Here is a 21,524-nt window from a genome sequence, read left to right as displayed (position 1 = left end):
ACAACATTTGAATGCTCGGCCTGGAAAGGTATAAGATTCTAACAGGAGAGTGAGCAGCGTACTGACTTCAGAGTTTTGGCAGAAGCACTCCAGGATAAATAATTTCTCATTCTGGCTAAGGTTTAAAGGCCCAGTTCCTCAATGGCCCATGCCTGCTCACGTAAAACACAAGCCCTAAACCCTCCACGGCAACCTTGACATGCTCCAGGTCCCCCTCCCCCGATTTTATTCAGTAGTTTCCACTTTGTCAAAACTAACTGAAAGGCCATAAATTTTCTTAAGAAAAAGCGACTGGAGAGTAAACACAATGACAGCATTTATACTGCCTTGACAAATTTCCGCATCTCTGGCTCCACCTTCGGTATGATAATATTAAAAATGGTCGTTTTGAAGATATTTTTGGAGGGAAGCATCAAGGCCTCTGTGATACCACTCAGGAAGACGACTGGGGTAGTCTGCCCCAAAGGCATAAGCAAAACAAACTGAGGGAAATTCTACAAGGCAAGTGGCTTGCGATCTTCAAAAATGTCAGTCACCAAAGACCAGCTGCACTAGATAAAAGGAGACCACAGAGACGCGCAACCGAACTCAGTCTGTGCCTGGGATGGGCAGCGCAGGACCGGGACAGCCAGGGCAACACTCAGTACACTGGAGAACCGTCGGAATAATGACTGAATAACATGATCAGCGCCAACTTTCTGATTTTGAAAACTGTACTGAAGCTATGGACGAGCTATATATCCTTTCATAAGGAAACACACACTGAAGTATTTAGCGGTTGCAGTGCATCACATCTGGTTGTGCGCATGCTCGGTCGCGTCCGACATTTTGTGACCCCAAAGAGAGCCCTCCAGGCTCCTCTGTCCATGGGATTCTCCAGGCGAGAGTGCTGCAGTGGGTTGCCAGGCCCTCCACCGGGCGATCTTCCTGACCCAGGCATCAAATCCACGTCTCCTACATTGCAGCCAGATTTTTTACCATGGAGCCACCTGAGAAGCCCCATCGCGTCTGCATCTTACCCTTACAGGGTTCAGGGAAGAAGAACATGGTGCATCCCATATGTACAATTAACAGTGTGTGCAGTGTGTGACAGGGAACGGCAAACACGACAGAAAGAGACAGGATGAAAGCATGAGGTAAAACGCTAACACTCAGGAATCTAGGGGGAGGGCATATGAGACTCTCTGCACTATTTTTCAACATCTCTAAGTCTGAAATTAAAAAGAATTTTTAAGACTACTGTGATATATTTTGCAAACTTCAAACTTTGCCCTATTCACTCTTATCTGGGTAGAGATGGAGACACGCATTACTGATCTTAATTATTACTATTCTACACAAAAAATCAAAAGCAAAATTTCTGTACCACCTAACATGCACTGACACAGTAAATTAGCAGCTGCTAAGAATTCCCAGCCGCCTGCAGCATGAAGATACTAAGCAAATGAAGCGTGTATCCCCAACAGGCTTCTGAACTAGGGAGGAGAGAGCAGAGACCAGTGTTCTTATTTTCAGGGGCAGCACAGGCCTAGTCCCCCACACATTCACAGAAGCTGTGTGTCCTGCCTCAGTGACTTTCCAGTCACTAGTCTGTAGAAACTACCCCAACATCGAACATACAGAACTGCACAGTAATTAAAAATTCCTGAAAATCAGAAATAAAGCATTCAAGCGTTTCACACCAGGGCACCCCACGTACCAACATTTCATGTCTGGGCATCCCTTGACACTTCAAAGAACTGGCCTGTCAGTCTGTGTGCCCAGCAGACTTCCGGGAGGTCAGCCTGTCCCCTCAGGCCTATTTGCTTCCGCCGGACACAGTGACAGTGTACAGAAGAATTGATGGGTCTTCCTGCTTTAGGGGAGCCCACACGTTTATCTATTCAGATTCACTGTCTGCCCTCTAATTATTCCTAAAAGAAGTCTGAGTCCTTCTGTGACTCTTGACATCAAATTGGTTTTGGAATTAACAAAGATCGGTTTTGGTATGAAAATAAAAACTTTTTGCTAGTTGATTAGAGTATTTCTTTGGCTCTGATAAACATGATGAAAAGGCATCTGCAGAGAAAGGCAGACAGTCCAATCTGGCTTTAACCTGTCTCCTTGCATTCTGCTTCTTACTGGGCTGTAACTGACAACTGAAAAAAAAAAAATCTATCATATCCAATGCAAAATCAATCAACGTAGTTTTACAATTTAAAGTCTGCTTTAGGATAGCTAGATAAAATTCAAGAATTACCTGGCTATTAAAAAACAAGGGGGGGGGGGTTCAAACTTTTACTTCAGTATGTGTGTGACATCATTTCACATATTTTCTTTTATACTTTGTTCTACCAAACATGGAAATCTGAGTAGTTCAAAGAAGAAGAAAAGGAAAGCCTGGGTCCTACTCCAAACTGGATAGGAACATTCGTTCTCACAGGATCATAGAAATGCCTACGCATCATTGCATGTTAGCAGTAATTTCAAAGACGTTACGTTTCCTAACAGTAACAATGATGTTTAAATATTCGTAATTATTATTTGTGTACAGTTCACTGCAATCTATATTTCACTTAAAGTTCACCTTACAAAGGATAAAATGAGACAAACACAAAGGACTTACATCTCTGTGTTAATAAAATCCTTGTAAGCAGGAGTGTAAGTTACCCAGCGCCATCACCCCACTCCATTTCATGCGTGACACAGCACACACCTCAGAGGCGATGCCACAAGCACAAGTGAAAGCTCTCTCACAGGCAAAGTGCGCCTCCCTTTCTTTCCTAAAATACTATTTCAAGGACCGGGAAATTAGCAAATTATAACAGGGCTTTCCAAATCAAGTGGTGAGGCCGCACTCCCTCATAAGACCTCTCCCTGCCCTCCTTGACAAATCCTCTTAGAGCTGGGGGATACAAAGTGACACCATTTACTTGGACTTCTCTCCAAGAACGTGCAGCGCTCACTGACGCAGACACCCCAGGACACCTTTTGGAAATCATCAGACCTCTGTCCAACAGTATCTCCTCATCCTCGGTGCACATGCTTCCCACCAATTCAGGAAACGCCCTCCGCCACAGGGAAAATCAGAGTACAAGATTCAGCACTATAGCTCCTCAGTTTCAAACTCAGGCTTCTGAAACCGAAAAGAACAGGCAAAATCTTAAACGGCAGTACATCTGAGTTGCAAGCAATGGGATTCTGGGTTTCAAAATGTTTTAAGTAAAAAGGAGTTTCTGCAATAAGCCTTGGACTGCAAAGAGAACAGATGAGAAGCAAGTCTATACAGTTACGTAAGGTTTGTGGGGGAAGCAAGGAGAGGGAACTGAGTAAAGAAGAGAGTTAAAACAGTTAAACTGGCAACTGGCTTCACCTTTCCACATTTTCTACAAGAAAAAAAGGTAAAATCAAACTAGCCACATGTATTTTTAAGCTTTCCATTACTTAGCATATTTTCACTACTCAACACAGTTCGTAAAAACCATTTCAGGTCATTAAATGCATCGGCACATCATTTTCAATGGACTTCAAACTGCTGTATTTAATTGCTATGAGGCACTATCATTTAGGTTAGTTTGCATTACAAACAGCATATATAATGAACATATGTGTACCTACTTAGTCATCCACTTTCCTAACTAATTTTTAAAATTTTAACCTTTTTCTTGTTCTTAACTTTCTTTCCCAACCCTATGTCCAGATATTCAATATTAACAACCAGATGTACCTCCAAACTGAAAATAACTACATTATTTCCAAACGGAAAATAACTACATTACCCAGTATTGTCCTCAGGTTAGATTAGTATCTATGTGATGGAGCTTCATTGTCTCTGCCTACCTCGAAACCCTTCCCCCTTCTTTCTGAAACAGAACACATTATTTTTAGGAAACTTCTATTCCTCAGGGCATGTAGACTTGGTGGGAGAGTCAGTCAAACCATCTTCACACTTCCCTCCCCGCCCCAACCCCAGCTCACCATTCTCATCAGAATCGACCTCCTGAAGAAATAAACCATAGCCATCACCGTCAACAAAAGAGTCCGAAATGCAGTACTTGAATGAATGCAATCTTAAAAACGACAGAGTGATCTGTTTGTTTCCAAGGCAAACCATTAAACATAACAGTAATCCAAGTCTATGCCCCAACCAGGAATGCTGAAGAAGCTGAAGTTGAACAGTTCTATGAAGACCTACGTGACCTTCTAGAATTAACACACGAAAAAGATGTCCTTTTCATTATAGGGGACTGGAATTCAAAAGTAGGAAGTTAAGAAACACCTGGAGTAACAGGCAAATTTGGCCTTGGAGTACAGAATGAAGCAGGACAATGGCTAATAGAGTTTTGCCAAGGGAACGCACTGGTCATTGCAAACACCCTCTTCCAACAACACAAGAGAAGACTCTACACATGGACGTCACCAGATAGTCAACACCGAAATCAGACTGATTATATTCTCAGCAGCCAAAGATGGAGAAGCTCTATACAGTCAGCAAAAACAAGACTGGGAGCTGACTGTGGCTCAGATCATGAACTCCTTATTGCCAAATTCAGACTTAAATTGAGGAAAGTTGGGAAAACCACTAGACCATTCAGGTGCGACCTAAATCAAATCCCTTATGATTATACAGTGGAAGTGACAGATTCAAGGGATTAGATCTGATAGAGTGCCTGATGAACTATGGACAGAGGTTCATGACATTGTACAGGAAACAGTGATCAAGACCATCCCCAAGAGAAAGAAATGCAAAAAAGCATAATGGCTGTCTGAGGAGGCCTTACAAATAGTTGTGAAAAGAGAAGCAAAAAGCAAAGGAGAAAAGGAAAGATATACCCATTTGAATGCAGAGTTCCAAAGAACAGCAAGGAGAGATAAGAAAGCCTTCCTCAGTGATCAATGCAAAGAAATAGAGGAAAACAATAGAATGGGAAAGACTAAAGATCTCTTCAAGAAAATTAGATACACCAAGGGTACATTTCATGCAAAGACGGGCACAATAAAGGACAGAAATGGTATGGCCCTAACAGAAGCAGAAGATATTAAGAAGAGGTGGCAAGAATACAAAAAAGATCTTCATGACCCAGATAATCACGATGGTGTGATCACTGACCTAGAGCCAGGTATCCCGGAATGTGAAGTCAAGTGGGCCTTAGAAAGCATCACTACGAACAAACCTAGTGGAGGTGATGGAATTCCAGTTGAGCTATTCCAAATCCTAAAAGATGATGCTGTGAAACTTCTGCACTCAATATGCCAGCAAATTCAGAAAACCCAGCAGTGGCCACAGGCATGGAAAAGTCTTCATTGCCATCCCAAAGAAAGGCAATGCCAAATGCTCAAACTATCACACAATTGCACTCATCTCACACACTAGCAAAGTAATGCTCAAAATTCAAGCCAGGCTTCAACAGTACATGAACCGTGAACTCCCAGATGTTCAAACTGGTTTTAGAAAAGGCAGAGGAACCAGAGGTCAAATTGCCAACATCCCCTGGATTATGGAAAAAGCAAGACAGTTCCAGAAAAACATCTATTTCTGCTTTATTGATTACACCAAAGCCTTTGACTGTGTGGATCACCAAAAACTGGAAAATTCTGAAAGAGATGGTAGTACCAGGGCACCTGACCTGCCTCTTGAGAAATCTGTATGCAGGTCAAGAAGCAACAGTTAGAACTGGACATGGAACAACAGACTGGTTCCAAATAGGAAAAGGAGTTGTATATTGTTACCCTGCTTATTTAACTTATATGCAGAGTACATCATGAGAAACGCTGGACTGGATGAAGCACAAACTAGAATCAAGATAGCTGGGAGAAATATCAATAACCCCAGATATGCAGATGATACCACCCATATGGCACAAAGTGAAGAAGAACTAGAGCCTCTTGATGAAAGTTAAAGAGGAGAATGAAAACATTGGCTTAAAATGTAATATTCAGAAAACTAAGATCATGGCATCCAGTCCCATCATTTTATGACAAATAGATGGGGAAACAGTGGAAACAGTGGAAATAGTGACAGATTTTATTTTTTGCAGCTCCAAAATCACTGCAGATGGTGACTGCAGCCATGAAATTAAAAGACCCTTGCTCCTTGGAAGAAAAGTTATGACCAAGCTAGACAGCATATTAAAAAGCAGAGACATTACTTTGCCAACAGAGGTCCATCTAGTCAAGGCTGTGGTTTCTCCAGTGGTCATGTATGCATGTGAGACTTGGACTACAAAGAAAGCTGAGCGCCAAAGAATTGATGCTTTTGAACTATGGTGTTGGAGAAGACTGTTGAGAGCCCCTTGGACTGCAAGGAGACCCAACTAGTCCATCCTAAAGGAAATCAGTCCCGAATATTCATTGGAAGGACTGATGTTGAAGCTGAAACTCTAATACTTTGGCCACCTGATGCAAAGAACTGACTCATTTGAAAAGACCCTGATGCTGGGAAAGATTGAAGGCAGGAGAAGGGGATAACAGAGGATGAGATGGTTCGGCGACATTACCGACTCAATGCACATGAGTCTGAGTAAACTTCAGGAGTTGGTGTTGAACAGGGAGGCCCAGCGTGTTGTGGTCCATGGGGTCGCAAAGAGTCAGACACGACTGAGCAGCTGAACTGACTGTTGACTGACTGACAGTGATATACAGACAGAAGAGTCTATTTTTTTTTTGACACCTGAACTTCAAAAGGATAACAGGACACAGGACAGTCCCAGATCTTAGAGTGTATAAGAAAGCATGATCTGAAAGCAGGAGCTCCCAGATTTAACACAAAAACCTTCCTGGGGGTCTGATGTCAGATGCCGTGACTATCCTTCTACTGCCCATGGCTGGAAAACAATGAAACTAGAGAAAAGATCACTTTCTCTGCAGCATGGCCCATTAGAGAAATCCCAGGACCTAATGCACTCTGAGGTCAGAAAGACCTAGATTCAAATCCCAGGGCTGCCACATAAGCCAGCAAGAACTACCTACTAATCTCTCAGGTACCTAGGCAATGTCACCTACCTGTAGGCTGTGGTATGTGAACTGCAGATAAGCCGTGTAAGATACCTACTATTATATACTATATCTGACAAACACTAGGAAATCAATAAACACAAGTTACTGCTTCTGCTCAAATATTTTGGAACTTAAAATGGGCTTATTATATTACTCACATGGTATTAATATTAACCAAAAGACTGACAATATGACGAACAGAAGAAAAAAATTGTATTACAAATACGAGCAATGATTTCTTCTTAGAACTATATACTGAGCAAAATCCTATAGATTTTTAACATAACTTAATTCATTATACCTGGTATGGCCACAAAAACAAATCTCTAAAATGCACAGTAAATGACCAACCTTTCCATAAAACAGACATCTTATAATTTAAATATCACCAGCAATATTTCATAGTTCAAGTATCAGCAAGTACGATGTGTTTTAGTGTTACTGATTCTAATTAGTGAGTGAGCTTTCTTGCATAATGAGTGAGCTTTCTTGCAAAAATAACTTTATTTATAAGAGGACTTTTGTCTTTTTTCCCCAGACACAATAGTTTATAATATTCATGCATTCCATGTAAACACGTTTTATTAATACCTGTAACCTAAACAAAGAGTTTTTAAATTATCTGCAGGAAAATTCCACTTTCAATTTATGTTATTTATGTTGTTTTGTTTTTTGTGCTGAAACGTTGTTGATTTACAATGCTGGGTCAGTTTCAGGTGCACGGCAAAGTGGTACAGTTATACGTGCGTATCTGTTCTTTTTCAGAGTCTCTTCTCTTACAGGTTATTACAAAACATTGAGTATAGTTTCCTGTGCTATACAGTAGGTCCTTGTTGGTTATCTATTTTATATATTTATACATACATACATACATATATATATATATACAGTAGTGTGTATATATTAATCTCAAATTCTTAATTTATCGTTCTCCACCCCTTTCCCCTTTGGTAATCATAACTTTTGTTTTCTATGTCTGTGGGTCTATTTCTGCTTAGTATGTAAGTTCATTTGTATGATTTTACTTGTGTGTGTGTGTGTGTGCTCAGTTATGGCTGACTCTTTGTGATCCCAGGGTCTGTAGCCCACCAAACTGCTCTGTCTAAGGGATTCTCCAGGCAACAATACTGGAGTGGGTTGCTATTTCTTTCTCCAGGGGATCTTCAAGACCCAGGGACTGAACACGTGTCTCCTGCTTTGGCAGGCAGATTCTTTACCAGAGTCACCAGGGAAGCCCCATTTTATTTTTTTATAGTCTACATATAAGTGATACCATATATTTGTCTTTCTCTGTCCATAATGCTTCACTATGATGATCTCTATGTCCATCCATGTTGCTGAAAATGATACTATTTCATTTTTATGGCTAAGTAATATTCCACTGTATGTATGTACATTGTCTTTCTCCATTCATCTGTTTATGGACACTGAGGTTACTTCCATATCTCGTCTATTGTAAATAGTGCTGTTATGAACCTGGAGGTACATGGATCTTTTCGAATAATGGTTTTTTCCAGAAATATGCCCAAGAATGGGACTGTAACATCATTTGGTAGCTCTACCTTCAGTTTTCTAAGGAACTTCCATACTCCAGAGTGGCTGTGCCAATTTACATTCCCATCAGCAGTGTAGGGGTCCCTTTTCTCTATATCCTCTCCAGCATTTATTGTTTGTAGATTTTTTGATGATGACCATTCTGACTGGTCTGAGGTGATAGCTCATTGTAGTTTTGATTTACATTTCTCTATTAATTAGTGGTGTTGAGCACATTTTCATGTGCTTTTTGGCTATTTGTATGTCTTCTTTGGAGAAATGTCAAATTTTTTATTAAGTTGTTTCTTTTGATATTGAGCTACATAAGCTGTGTATTTGAGATTAATCCCTTGTCAGTTGTGTCAATTGTAAATGTTTTCTCCCATTTCATAAGCTGTCTTTACATTTTGTTTACAGTCTCCTTTATTCTGCAAAAAGCTTCTAAGTTTAAATAGCCTCCATTTATTTTCATTTCCATCACTCTAGGAGGTGGATTCAAAAAGACAGTGCTGTGACAGTTGTCAGAGTGTCTGTCTACATTTTCCTCTAGAAGCTCCTAGGCACTGTAAGTTTACTTTTGTGTTAGGTGTTAGAGAATGTTCTAATATCATTACTTCACATGTGGCTGGCTGTCCAGTGTACCCAGCACCACTTATTGAAGAGACTGTCTTTTCTCTTTTGGTTATTCTTGCCTCCTCTGTCAAAGATAAATGCCCTTATGTGAGTGGGTTTATCTCCGGGCTTTCTTTCCTTACTTCTGATCTGTATTTCTGTTCTTGTGTCATGATTACTGTAGCTGGTAATATGCTCTGAAGTCAGGGAGCCTCATTCCACCAGTTCCATTTTTCTTTCTCAAGACTGCTTCAGCTATTTGGCGTGGGGGTGGGGGCTGGGAGTCTTTCCATACGAATTGTAAAATATTTTGTTCTAGGTCGGAGAAAAATGCCACTGGTAATTTGATAGGAATTGCACTGAATCTGTACATTGCCTTGGGTAATATGCGCATGGAAAGGCAAATGAAAAGATGCTCACAAATTGGAAAAGACCGAAGGCACAAGGAGAAGGTGGTGGCAGACGGTTAGATAGCATCACCGATTCAATGGACATGAATCTGAGCAAACTCTGGGAGAAAGTGGAGGACAGAGGAGTGTGGTGTGCTGCAGGCCACGGGGTTGCCAAGAGAAGGACATGACTTAGCCAATGAACAACAAAAATCACTAATTATTAGAGGAATGCAAATTGAAACTTCAGTGAGGATCACTTTACACTGGTCAGGATGGCCATCATCAAAATCTATGTCATTCTGACAGTACTGATTCTTCCAATCCAAGAACACAGTATACCTTTCTATTTCTTTGTGTCATCTTCAATTTCCTTCATCAGAGTCTTATAGTTTTTGGAATACAGTTTTTTGTGTCCTCATGTAGGTTTATTATTTTTAATGTAATAGTAAATGGGACTGTTTTCTTCATTTCTCTTCCTGATCTTTCATTGTTAGTGTAGAGAAATGCCACAGATTTCTGCATGTTAATTTCGCATCCTGCAACTTTACCAAGTTCATTAATGAGCTCTAGTAGTTTTCTGGTTATATTATTATTTAAATAAATATTTTCACCAATGGGAAAAGAACAGTCTTCAACAAATGATGCTGCAACAACAGGCTACCTACATGTAAAAGAATGAAGTTGGACCCTACCTACCTCACACCATAAATGAAACTTAACTCAAAAAGGATCACAGGCCCAAATGTAAGGGCTACAATTATTAAACTCTTTAAAAAAAGGGAGAAGAGTATGTCCTTGTGACCTTGGATGTGGTAATAGCTTTGCAGATAAAATTCCAATGCACAGGTGGAAAAGAAAAAAACATAAATGAGACTACAACAGAAATAAAATAGTCTTTCCCACCTAGGGGCCATTAAGACTGTTGATGGGCCTTCTCCCAAAACATGCATGTGCACTGAGCTCAGACAATTAACAGGACTTCACGTCACCAGCCCTCTTTGCCTTTGGCTCCAGACCAAGGTGGCTGCAACAGTTGTCACAGGCCCTGCTTTGGTCCTGCCACTCAAATCCCCGTGCTTAAGCAGAGATCAACGACAATAACACATCCCATTCTCATCCTCAGATTGCTCCAGACTCATCTGAGGCACAGGAAGCCAAGCCAACTGACCCTCCACAGGGACTTACTCATAACCCGGTTACCACACTATTTTTCTTGGTCACAGCTACAAACATTTCTGACATAGTGTACAGATATGTACCCTAAGTAAAAACAAAGTTTAGCATATTTACTAGTTGGCATATACTCTGATACTTTTACTATTTGCTTCCTTCTTTTTTTTTTTCTTTTTTTAAATACTGGTCACAACCCAACATGTTGAAACTTGTAATTTGACAAAAAATAAACAATACAGACATTTATTATTATCTGGTTTCCCACCAATAGAAACGTTTATATTCCCACCCACTAGTCCTCAATATGTATTTGCTGAACTGAGCTAAAAATGGTATGTAATTGTTACATCTTAAACTGAACTAATTAACCAGTAAATTTCACCGTCATACACCTTTAGCAGTCTAAAAGGAACATCCAAATACCATGCATCATCGCTCAGTCGTGTCTAACTCTTTAGTGACCCCGGGGACTGTACCGCCAGGCTCCTCTGTCCCTTGGGGATTCTCCAGGCAAGAATACTGGAGCGGGTAGCCATTCACTTCTCCAGGGGATCTTCCTGACCCAGAGATCAAACCTGGGTGTCCTGCATTGCAGGCAGATTCTTTACTGTCTGAGCCACCAAGGAAGCCCATCCAAATAATAGCCCTGCATGCTGAAGCAGGTATATGCTTGCTTACTAAGACTAGTACTTATTATCTCTGGAGTCAATCTCAAAGATGGGAGAGCAGTGACCCTTGCCATTTAACCTCAGAGGCAGATTACTATCCATCACACACACACATAAAACATATGCATTGTTATTGTAAATTATGAAAGAAGGCAGACAGAAATCTAACATTCTGCACGTTTCCTACAACCCAGTATCATGTGTCCCTTAAATAAGAGCAGGAAGTCTAGTCCCAATACATTTTTTTTCTTCCCTCTGTGACACTACTGATAAAAAACGGTCACTTTGGTAAGGGAAGGGAAAGTGAATGCTCCAAGTTGATAGTGGAAGTTCCAGAATGTTAACAGACTTCCAAACGAAAGATTAAAGACGTAATGGTAAGCACAACGCTAGTACTTAATAGGTGGTCAATTAAACATCCGCTGGATAAATATGATAAAGTATTTGCTCTTTACATTTGTTCTGCCATCCAGTCATATTTAGCTGCCATCTGTTTGAACTGCAAAAACCTGGAAATTAAAACCAAATCCCAAAGAAACTGACAGAAGATACAACCAGTCAGTAGAGATGCTACATTACTCAGTTCACTGTTTCCTTCTCAGTTCTACTGACACCTCAAAATAAAAAGCCAAGTTCTTGAAGGTAGGGATGATGAAGTGGGGATTAAGACATCTGTATGACTGGAAAAGTTCTGTGTTCATTTATTCTCTGTGTGTAAGATATGTGCATATCATGTGAATAATAAAATCCACGAAATCTGCTCTCTCCAATGGCAAAGAATAAACTGACAAACTAAAGTGAATCTCCATTCTTGATCTATTAAGGTTTTAAAGGACTACCAAAAAACTATAAATTAAACATGTTTATTAAAAAACAGACACAAAACTTTAAAATACAATTTAAGCCACCAGTCTCCTGTGGCTTCATGTCAGCACAAAACAGTAATCTCAATGCTGGTAAACCAGCCAAAACCATAAACCTAAAGTATGGGGCCAGAGACTTGCTCACATTTTAATATCTAGAAATACAAAGCATTTTTAATTTACAAGTCATGAGATGGAATAAAATTAATCATACCAAGTGTCAGTTTTAGAGAACAGAGCCAGACACAGTAATATGAAATACATTTACTGATGATTTTAAATTCATATACTGTGTGCAAAATAAACTTAAAGGCAGGCTTTGTTTCATACTATTATTTTATAACAGAAACACTTTTTGACATCAGGAAAAGAATCTCTGGGCTTTCCCAGGTGGCGCAGTGGTAGAGAATATGCCTTTCAGTGCAGGGGACGAAAAGATGCAGGGCCAATCCCTGGGTCAGGAAGATTCCCGAAGTAGGAAATGGCAGTAGGAGTCAGTAGGAAATGGAGTAGGAAATGGCAACCCACTCCAGTATTTTTGCCTGGAGAATCCCATGGACAGAGGAGCCTGGTGGGCTAGAGTCCATGGGGTCACAAAAAGTCAGCAATTGAGTGAGTGAGCACAAACACACACAAACAATCTCTATTTGTTCCTGTAATTTACACTCCAATGAACCAATCTGTAAGAAGAGATTTAATTTTCTAGTTGGCTAGAAGATTAAAGGCAATAGACATATAATAAGAATTTGAATTCTAAAATCATTTTTACAAAAGAACCTACAGAACACCCCTATGGCAATAAGAGCATCATCCAGAACATGAATATTCAAATAATGAGCAAAGAATGTAACTACTGATACTTTCAGGAGGGAATAAAAATGGACAAATTCATCTGTTACAAAAGGAAGGAAAAAAGCTTTACTTAAATTTGTCTCTGAGCTAATAGATGTCAAGAAACAACTTCAGTTACAAACTAAAAAAACTAACTTGGGAATCCCCCTGCTCCAGTGATAAGGACTCAGCACTTTCACTACTGTGGGCCCGGTCTTCAATCCTCGGTCAGGAAACTAAGATCCTACATGCCACAAGATGCACCCCACCCCCGCCTAAAAAAAAAACACTCAAACTTATAAAGGAAAGGTATACCTCTTACTGTTTAAAACTGGTTCGTCTGGCATTCAAGGTCCGCTGGGACCCAGCATCCCACCACCTTCCTATAGGACCCTATGACTGACCCCATGACACCACAGCACTAAGTCCCACTGGGTCACTTACTAGCCTACCTACCACTTACTAGCCTATCCTCCTACATCAAATCCCCTGTGGACGTGCCAACTTCGACAACACTCGTCAAAAGGAGACTCATCTCTTCCCTCACTGCCACGTGTGAACAGATTCACAGAACATGCAGTCTGTATCATTCATGAGAAATGTGTTAACTCCCTTGGGTTCTGTGTTTTTAAAAACTGGGAAGCCTTCCTACGTCCCTACCAGGCTGCACATGCCAAGCTACTGCAGGGACGTACACAACGCAAAGCAGTGTTTCTATGACCAGAGTATGAATCCCATCATCTGCTTCGAACCCTGACTCTTCTTGCACATTTCTGTACCTCAGTCTCATCAACAGGAAAATGAGCATTATAACAGTTCCTACTCCACAGTCTGTGAAGATTAAAATGGCTTGTTACACATCAAGGAACTGGTAAAGATAAAGCACTTAAGTCGCTTCAGTCGTGTCCGACTCGCTGCGACCCCATGGACTGTAGCCCGCCAGGCTCCTCTGTCCATGGGATTCTCCAGGCAAGAATGACTGGAGTGGGCTGCCATTTCCTCCTCCAGGGCATCTTTCCGATGCAGGGACTGAACCTGCATCTCTTGTGTCTCCTGCATCGCAGGCGGGTTCTTCACCACCAGCACGGCAACAGTACACCTCTCAGTTATTAGGTGTATCACTAAGCCGACCACCTCCAGTTCTCCAGCACCCAGGAGTGCCTTACACACACACACACACACACACACACACACACACACACACACGAGCTCAACAAAAACTCTGAATGAAACAGTATTCAAATAATGCTAAAAATCCCAAAGATCAAATCCACTATAAGGGCCTGTTAGAATAAACAAGAATTCTACCTCCAAATTACCTAAACTTCAGGAAGTCAAGAATATAAAACTAGCAGTCCAAATCCAAATCAAAAAATCAAAAAAAACTAAAGATTTTTTTTTTCCCCCTGATAAAAGATGGAAGAGGGCTTCCCTGGTGGCTCAGAGGTTACAGCGTCTGCCTGCAATGCGGGAGACCCAGGTTCAATCTCTGGGTTGGGAAGATCCCCTGAAGGAAATGGCAACCCACTCCAGTATTCTTGCCTGGGGAATCCCATGGAGGGAGGAACCTGGTAGGCTACAGTCCACGGGGTTGCAAAGAGTCCAACACGACTAAGCAACTTCACTTTCACTTTCAAAGATGGAAGAGACATTTTATGAAAGAACTTAATAGTGTCTGTATAGGAAGGCAATATACCCCAAAAGATAACTATTTCTAAAATGTCATCTTAATTTCTAATCCATCAAAAATACATTAACTAATTGTATTTTTATATCTCCATACATTTCTAGCCTCTATATTATTCATTTAAGTTGGAACCTTCATCATTTACCATCTCACCTTGACAAGGAACATTAAATTTAATTTACTCCACACAGGTAATTCCTAATTCCAGCACTCAGTAATTCAGTAAACAGTCACATTTGCTTTATTGATATCCTTCACAATTTTATACTTTGGTTATCTGCCTCTTCACTCTTTCCCAGCCCCAAGAGATCTTTCCGGTCATTGCCATTTTGTCCTCCTAGAGTAGCTGACTCTTTTCTTGATTTATATTTCTCCACTTCCAGTTCCTTTGTTTGACCCAGGGTTAGAAAAGGTCATAAATTAAGGAAAACCTCGTATCCATAGATACTAGGATACTGCAGAACAGTCAAGCAAGCCTAATAACCAACTGATTTGTACTACAATGACACAATGTTACTTCGAAAACATTGGCTTAGGTTAGCTGGGAAAGGTCTCCTTAAGGGACTAGGAACCCATCTGTGATGCAAACAGTGGAAGAGACTTAGACTTTAGGCAAGATTTCTAAAGGACTATTTGTGAAAACATAATAGAAACAAAAAGCTTCTCTTTTAGTAATAACCATATCAGGAACCACGCCTACTTGCACATAAGCTTTGGCTGACTTATTATTACTTGCCTATCTTATACAGAGGTGAGGTCCATACCTAAGCCACAGTAAAGACTGTCAAGCCTATCATGGGGAATTTAAATTTCCCAAAACCGCATGTCTCCTGGTTTATTATAAATTATAAATCAACAAATGGATGTTGAAACAGCTCAAAGAAAACACAGTTTAATTGCTGATTAGCAAATACTGTGACAGTTGAGCAGTCACATTCATTCACATCCTTTCCTGTTTAAAGAAATTCCTACCAGAAAAGGGATGATGAGAGCATAGGAAAAAGGAGAGCAGGAGGAATATGTTAGAACTGGAAAAACAATCCCAACAATTCCGGGTGCAAAGACCATGAGAAAATTTAATTTTCTTCTTTATGCTTTTAGGTATTTCCCCAAATGTTCTAAAATAATTTATATATATATATATATATATATATAAACAAATATGTATATACACACATGAACATATACATACTTTACTAAAAAGGTAACTAAGAGAAAAGCACAATATATGTAACATGATCTTCATGTTATCAAGCATGCTTTTATTAACAACAGAATACCACAGGATGTTACAACTGTTCAGAGCCTAAAATATTGTCTAGAAGACACAATTCAATAAATTTGTTAAATATATTACCTTTTTTTAATCCTAATGGAACTTAATACCAAAAGAAGGCGTTATCAGAATAAAAACTATATTTTATACGCTCAGGAAAATCATGACTTCCTTACTTTAAAAAGTGAGTTTATAATATGAAGTTTATAAATTCAAACTAATACGGCTCAGGTCATCTAGCTCAGAGATTTTTCTTGAGGTTCAATTTTTTTTCTAAATAGAACAATCAGTTTAAGGAAAATGAAAAAAGGGCAGTTTAATTAACATGTAATCTGTTCTGGCAGTGCCTGCCGAAAGATTTACATGAATGCTGGGCGCTTTTCTGGTTTTTACAAACTACTATTATTTTTTCTGATGTGTGACAATGATTCCATATGTTGGTATCATTCCATTAATTTTTACCCGATACCTATGGAAGACAATGTAGTCACTCAGCTGAAAGCACACTAAATAAAAAATATTGACATGAAAATGTGTTTCTCTTTAAGCAGGTAGAGCTTCTCCTAGGAACTGACTTCGGGGTGCAGAGCCCCACGGTAAGCGACAGCAGCTGAAACCCAGTGGCACCTGAATTAAGAAGGAGAAGCACCGCCGCCCGCGCCCCCCGACAGGACCTGTGCGCGCAGTGACGGCGGCCGCGCTGCGCACGGAGGGAACCGCCGACCAGGATCTCCATCGGCCTCACCGCGGCCGGGACCAGCCCCACAGCCCGCGTTACCTCGCTTGTGCAGCTCCCGCAGGGGGATGCAGTCTCCGCCCCCGTCGTAGGGCAGGTAGGGGTCGGAGGGAGCGTCCATGGCCGAGGTCCGCAGAAGCCGAGGGAAAGCTCGCGAGCTCACCGCCCGCGCGCGCCCCGGAACCCCGCCGCAGCAGGTTGGGTAGTCGCCATGCCCGACCTGTCGGCGCGCGCAGCCTCGCGGGCTGACGTCACCCAGGCGCCACGGTTGCCAGGGCGACGGGCTCGCCTCCCCATCAATCAGGCCCCGCTACGTATGATGGTGACTAAGCCCAGGGGTGACAGACCAAACAGCCTCCACAGCAAGGGGGCAACTACAGCAAGGCGACAGAAACGTACTTCTCGATTTCTGAATAAAGAGCTGTGCAAAGAAATTATACGTGTACACAAGGAATGAACCTTTTCATTCCCAATGTAGGTAAGTGGGAATGACATGCTAAAAAGGCCACGTGATTTTACCGTATAAATACACAAATTTATATGTAACCACGTCACGTGAATCATAAAGATAAAGAAACAGAAGATACCAAAGTCTTCAAGACACTTGGCTTTAAAGTCTATGCTTAAGTATCTAAAACGTACTAATGCATACTTCTACTGTGGCTTCAACATTTCAGTAACTGGACCATTACTAATCCCCTTCAGCAGCCTCCTTTCTTCAGGAACCAGCTAGTTAAGAAAGACATCGAGGTTTAAGAAAGAAACTTAACATCCTAGGTAACTTTGCTAGTTGTCAAACTATTCAAAAAGAGACTTACTAGCTGGGAGATTTTCCTCTCTCCTGACTTCTACTTTTCCTATCTCACAAAGATTTTCGTTATGCTTTGTAAAAGTGGGGGGATGGGGCTTTAGTGAAATATGTCTCAACGTGTTCTCTAATGGTCTCTTTACTAGACATTTTATGAAATTTAGAAATAAGAGAACTCAGGCTACAGAACATTTCAAAATGTATCATTTTTATTTTCAAAGTGTATCGTTTTTATTTTTCGTTGTATGACCAAGTTGTAAATCAGGACAAACAAGTTAAGAGAGTGCCCCCAAATACCAGGAAAACTTGCAGAGAGCTTTTCATCTTATAAAAAGGCAGGGAGGAATGTAAGTAGTATAAAACTAAATTATTTATAAATGCCATATAGAATGCATTTTTTAAAAGTCTTTTAAGAGTAGAACTTAACATACCAAGTATGTTTCGTTTCAAACTGTCATTCCAAAAGAAAAAAAAGCTCACACTCATTTAAGCCGAGTTCAAATTTTTACAGCTGCTTCTCAGGTGATTCCTCCCCAGACTACAAGATTCTTTTTATGAAATAGCTATGATGGGGCAATGCCACTAAACAAAAATTCATTAGAAGCTGTTCCACAGGGCTCGGGGGTTTTGTAAAATGTATTTTTGTAAGCACTGAATGTGCCAACCCTAAGGTCTACTCCAATTCAATGATTTCATATGAGAATTGCAGGCACGAGAAGAAAGAAAGGACTCAGAAGGCAGTAAAGATAGAAAAGAGATAGTCAGCTTGTCTAGTTGTTGCTCATTCGCTTCTGACTCTTTGCAACCCCGTGGACTGCAGCATGCCAGGCCTCCCTGTCCTTCACTACCTCCCAGAGCTTGCTCAAACTCGTGTCCATTGAATTGGTGATTCCATCCAACCATCTCATCCTCTGTTGTCCCCTTCTCCTCCTGCCTTCCATCTTTCCCAGCATCAGGGTCTCTTCCAATTAGTTGGCTCTTCACATTAGATGGCCGAAGTATTGGAGCTTCAGCTTCAGCATTGGTCCTTCCAGTGAATATTCAGGGTTGATTTCCTTTAGAATTGACTGGTTTGATCTCCTTTCTGTCCAGGGGACTCTCAAGAGTCTTCTCCAGGACCAGAGTTCAAAAGCATCAATTCTTTGGTGCTCAGCCTTTTTTACTGTCCAACTCTCACATCTGTACATGACTACTAGAAAAACCATTTGTCTAGTACATCTTAGTTATTATTAGTAATTTGGGAACTTTTTAAAAGTTAGATTAAATCAGTTTTTTTATTTCAAAAAGTTTGAACCTCAGAAAGACATACCTTCTTATAAAACCCCACCTGGGATTTGTGAGTAAAAGCTTTCTGGGAAAGGAATATAGACAAGTTACTGCCACAGGAATGTTCTATCTAATTCTCTCTGGTTCTGGTATTAGCATTGATGATATGACTATGGGTGGCTTTTTCTTCCTGTTTTCTTCATATTTTCTTGGAAATGATTTTTTTTCCCCTTTTTTCCTCATGGAGAAAGGCATGAGAGCCTAACCCACCCACCACCCTACTCCCCCTCCACGATCCTGTCCTGTCCCAGCCCACAACCTCTGAAATGATTTTTTTAAACAAGGAAATCTAACTTTTAAACAAAGAGCCAACTTTGCTAAATTAACCAAGAGTAAATTTGGTCCTTTTTGGTACTTTGGTATGTCAAGTTCTACCATTACAAGACTTTTAAAAATGCATTCTATATGGCATTTAGAAATAATTTTGTTTTATACTACTTATATTCTTCCCTGACTTGTTATAAGATGAAAAGCTATCTACAAGTTTTCCTGGTATTTGGAAGCACTCTCTTAATCTGTTTCTTCTGATTTACAACTTAGTCACACAGGAGAACTAAAAATGACAGCTAGCCAGCAGTAACTAAAGGGGGGAGAATACTTTCCCTATAAAATACACTGATGGCGTTGCATAGGTAAACATTTTTGTAGCCTGAGTAAAATGAATATTTTTAAATGATGGTACATTCAGTTTTTACTGTATATAGCCCTACATTGTGGAAAATTTTAAAAACAAATACATTACTCATTAATTTTGAAATAAATCTTTTAAAATAATCTGAAAATTTAAAGAATTTCAGAAGTAAACAAATTTGTTATGCTTATGGGGTCCATGGCTGCCACATTTTCTTCCAGTAAAAGCATTATTTAGGCTCAGGTGCTTTCTAATTATACTTTAGAAAAAAGGACAAGGTAAACTGGAAGGTGTGGCCAAAGAGGACTTTGGCACAGATTAGGTATTATCAGACTAAGAACCTGAATTACAGTTAAAGAGAGAAGACACATTCAAGAATTCCAAGGCACTGGGGTGGGGTGGGGGGATGCCTAGATCAGCTACAAACTGCCACTTGCCATCTGCCTCTACGTGGATCAAATTCTGAGCCGCTGCAGCTGCTGACCTTCAATACCCCCTGAAAAGAGTTCAGGGTGGAGAGCAGGAACGGAGCACTCTGTGCTCTGGGAAAACTGGCAGGACAGGTCTTCAGAGGGTTAGGTATTTTCAGAAGCCAAATTTATGAGCCCATTTCTCACATCTCTTCTTATCTAGAAAAGCACTGAAATCCTCCATGGTGACCTCTGCTCCTCATGACTAGCCATGAGCCTGCTGATGACCCTCACCCGTCCTCCCACCCTCACCACCACAATCACATACTCACCTACCTGCCTCCCACCTCTTTGGAGCAGTTTCTCAGAGCTATCTGAGGTGCTGTCTCCCTGACTATAGTCATCATTTTGCCCCAGATAAAGTTTAACCCACAATTCTCACACTGTGCATTTTAAGTCAACACTCGGGACAAAACCTCTGAAGAACCAAAACCAAGAATTGGCAGCACATAAAAGGACTTAAAACTTCAAAGGGAGAAGGTGTCTCTACTTCCAAATGCGCCCTGATTCTACCCTCCAACTGATGTGGGAGTCTGGAGGTATGTGAATCAGGGAGGCAGGTGTACACAGGATAGTGTGTAACCGTATACTATAACCACACATATATAGCTATACATGATCTTTCAGCCCCTCCTAACCCACAGGACCCAAAAAATCTACATTAGAAGAACTTTAAAAATAAAAGTATTTTTTGCCTTTAGATCTAACTACCAATTTACCAGAAACAAAAAAACATAGAAACATGTTAAGTGAGAGCTCAGGAACACAATAAGGAGAACGCAAAATGGGAAACAAATGACCAGATTTCGTCATCAACAAATGAATGAAAAATAAATAACAGGGGCCGGGGGGAGGGACCTGTAGAAATTTTTTTAAAAAGATTTAAAGGATTTATCAACCAGTTTCAATGTAACAACTGTGAAACAATTGGGAAAATGTGAAATAGACAAGATCACTAATTATAAGGAATTACTTATTTTTTAGATGTCATAGCCTTTAAAAGAATCATCTTTCACACATACATAATGCAATATATACAGAACCACCACCACCACCACCTAGAGCAGTAGTTAAAACAGACCTCAGTGCAGAGGTTGGCTCGATTTTCCACTACTAACCAATGATATGACTGTATAGTCAAGACTTCATAAATAAGTCATTAGAATTAGAGTTAAAGTGGATAAATTTTTAGAAATCAATATTCAACGAACTGAACTTCAAAATATACCAGCAGTTAGCATGTTAAATTTTAAAATACAAATTGCATTAAACAGCAATAGCATTTAAAAATTACCTAGAAACAAGTGTAACAAAGAATGAAGACAAAAGTCAATAGGAAGACTAAAGGCATTTAAAAAGACAAGTATATAGAGAAGTATATCATGTTCATGAACTGAAAGATTCAAACCGATCTACAGACTTAATAAAATGACAGTCAAAATCCCAACAGGAACTAACAACACTGTGTATCAACTATATTTTTTAAAAAAATAAGATTTCTTTGTGGCAAACTCTGCTAAAACTTACATGGAAATAAAAAGGC

At 40.2% G+C, this 21,524-nt stretch overlaps 1 protein-coding gene across 5 annotated transcripts in view; it reads right to left on the bottom strand.

Moving 5' to 3' along the window:
- CLCN3 (chloride voltage-gated channel 3) overlaps positions 1 to 21,524 on the bottom strand; it is an 89,042-nt gene that overhangs the window by 33,307 nt on the left and 34,211 nt on the right. Inside the window, exon 1 of one of the 5 annotated variants that reach the window (XM_019965762.2) lies at positions 16,789 to 16,989. The exons of 3 other annotated variants lie outside the window; for them this stretch is intronic. In XM_019965762.2, coding sequence (XP_019821321.1) covers positions 16,789 to 16,867 — 79 coding nt within the window. In that variant the 5' untranslated portion in view covers positions 16,868 to 16,989. Of the gene's footprint in view, positions 1 to 16,788; positions 16,990 to 21,524 lie in introns of those variants that run through there. One more of the 5 variants, XM_019965764.2, reaches the window with a different exon arrangement.

The sequence above is a fragment of the Bos indicus genome, chromosome 8 (assembly GCF_029378745.1).
Source record: "Bos indicus isolate NIAB-ARS_2022 breed Sahiwal x Tharparkar chromosome 8, NIAB-ARS_B.indTharparkar_mat_pri_1.0, whole genome shotgun sequence".
In the NCBI taxonomy this organism is placed as follows: Eukaryota; Metazoa; Chordata; class Mammalia; order Artiodactyla; family Bovidae; genus Bos; species Bos indicus.
The sequence above is the reverse complement of the archived record's forward strand: the minus strand, read 5'-3'. Positions and strand labels throughout refer to the sequence as shown.